The sequence below is a fragment of the Ammodytes marinus genome, assembly GCF_949987685.1.
Source record: "Ammodytes marinus genome assembly, chromosome: 8".
NCBI lineage: Eukaryota > Metazoa > Chordata > Actinopteri > Uranoscopiformes > Ammodytidae > Ammodytes > Ammodytes marinus.
The window spans coordinates 173,234-175,733 of NC_137212.1; the positions used below are offsets into that span (position 1 = coordinate 173,234).

General features: G+C 39.5%; 1 protein-coding gene across 1 annotated transcript in view; it reads right to left on the minus strand.

Moving 5' to 3' along the window:
- Positions 1 to 2,500, minus strand: part of LOC307254856 (uncharacterized protein) — a 31,931-nt gene that overhangs the window by 26,513 nt on the left and 2,918 nt on the right. Inside the window, exon 2 of the mRNA XM_080033391.1 lies at positions 2,486 to 2,500. This exon is cut by the window's right edge and continues 191 nt beyond it. Within this exon, the coding sequence (XP_079889517.1) occupies positions 2,486 to 2,500 (15 nt within the window). The remainder of the gene's footprint in view (positions 1 to 2,485) is intronic.

The window sequence follows — 2,500 nt, forward strand, 5'->3', positions numbered from 1 at the left end:
CACACATAGAGACACACACACACACACGGACCCACACACACACACACACATGGTTTAAGGAGAGGCATGGCAGGAGGCAAAAGATTTTTAGTTTTTCAAGCAGTGCTCAGTATAAGGTTTTCTGTCTGTCTGTCTGTCTGTCTGTCTGTCTGTCTGTCTGTCTGTCTGTCTGTCTGTCTGTCTGTCTGTCTGTCTGTCTTCCATAACATGTCTTCTTTCATACTAGTATTAATCAAAGGTCCAACATGTACATTCAGGTGTTTATTTGACTAAACCTTGTCTGTTTGCGTCTGTATATTTCTCCTAAACAACCAATCTTTAACGGACATTATCTCAAAAAATGTTAATACTCTGAACCAAAAATCTCAACTTCTAAAAGCACTTGCATCAACTAAACTTTCCATAATCATTCTCAGCACTATTCTGAAGGTTATTACAGAAGGATTTGTTCATATGTTGTTCACTGTCTGATTTATGAGACATTTTCTTCTTAAAAAATGCAGAAAAATGCATTTTTAAGACGTGCATGGTATTCTTTGCAGCAATATCTCTTCACACGTCAGGGAGGGAGAAACTATTCATACTTAAAGTGGAAACACACACACACACACACACACACACACAGACACACACACACACACACACACAGAAACACACAGACACACAGAAACACACACACACATACACACACACACACACAGAAACACACAGACACACACACACACACACACAGAAACACACAGACACACAGAAACACACACACACATACACACACACACACACACACACACACACACACACACACACACACACACACACACACACACACACACAGACACACACACACACACACACACACAGAAACACACAGACAGACACACAGAAACACACACACACACACACACAGACACACACAGACAGACACACAGAAACACACACACACACACACACACACACACACACACACACACACACACACACACACAGTTTTATTTACTGTGGGCACATGGGAGCGGTTAGTGTTGGCGAGGGCGTGGCTGCCACTGCGTTCTGTTGGATTATAAACTGAGGCGATCCTATTCTCAGAATCTGTTTCTCGGTCGATCCTTCGTTTAAAGACACAGTGCGTAACTTTCTCATATAAATAAATATCTGGGTAACACTTTACAATAAGGGCACATTACTTAAGTGTTAGTTAATGCTTACTTGAGGCTTAATAAGCATTTACTAAGCATTACCTAACTGTTAAACCTGCAGTGTGTAGAATTGTGGGTTTTATTTCCTAGCAGATTTTGTAGAAAGTAATTATAATATCCATAAGTACATTTAATTTAGTGCATAATAGCTGAAACATTTTCTTTGAATAATTTTTTTTCCCTTAGAAAGGGTCTCGTATATGTCCATATTTCTGCATATTTTGGACCAAGGCCTAGTGCCGCCATCAGGTGCATTGTTTAAAATTTAGAATTGTTCTTGTCCTTGAAGGCCACTGTAGCTTCTGTTATTATTCAAAAGGGTTGGGGTTACCCAGGGAGCGTTGCATTCTAGAACTTTGTAGAACTTTCTTGATGATGTCATATTACACACTGCACCTTTATTAGGCGTTAACTATGCATTAACTAACCATACATAGTATTACCTAACAGTTAATTAGTGGGACAGGTCTACTTACAGTCCCTAGAGTTAGGACTAAACAAGGAGAAGCAGCTTTTAGTTATTATGCACCAAAAATCTGGAACAAACTCCCAGAAAACTTGAGGTCTGCTGCAACCCTCAGTTCTTTTAAATCGAGTCTGAAGACTTTTCTGTTTCCATTTTAACCTGCAATTTTTATTTTATTTGCTTCTTTTATTCGCTTTTAAATGTTTTATAATGTGTTTTATGTATTCTAATCTTGCCCCTGTAAAGCACTTTGAGTGGCCTTGTGTCTGAATTGTGCTATATAAATAAACTTGCCTTGCCTTACCCTTATTGTAAAGTGTTACCTATGTCTGTTATATTCAAGCCATCACCAAACCAGTTGACACCAAGTTGATTAAGCCTATTATCAGCTCCACAAAACTCTCTCTGTATTTCTCAGTATGGCAGCGTTTACAAACTCAATTCAGTGTTAATACACAGCCTAGGCTCTGTAAACTGGTACGTTTCTAGCTACAGTGGCCCCCTTTTGTTTACATACCAGTTTACAGAGCCTAGGCTGTGTATTAATACTGAATTTATTTTCCAGCACACACACACAGTACAGACAGGTAGTGGATCATGAGGAGATATTCACTGATTTAGATAAAAAGTGATTTTGACAACAAGCGTTCTCCAGAATCACTGACTGCACCTTTAATAAAAAGAACTTGAGGAAACGGAACATTTACATCAGGATGTCTGTCTGTCTGTCTGTCTGTCTGTCTGTCTGTCTGTCTGTCTGTCTGTCTGTCTGTCTGTCTGTCTGTCTGTCTGTCTGTCTGTCTGTCTGTCTGTCTGTACTCACGTTCTCCTGTACAGC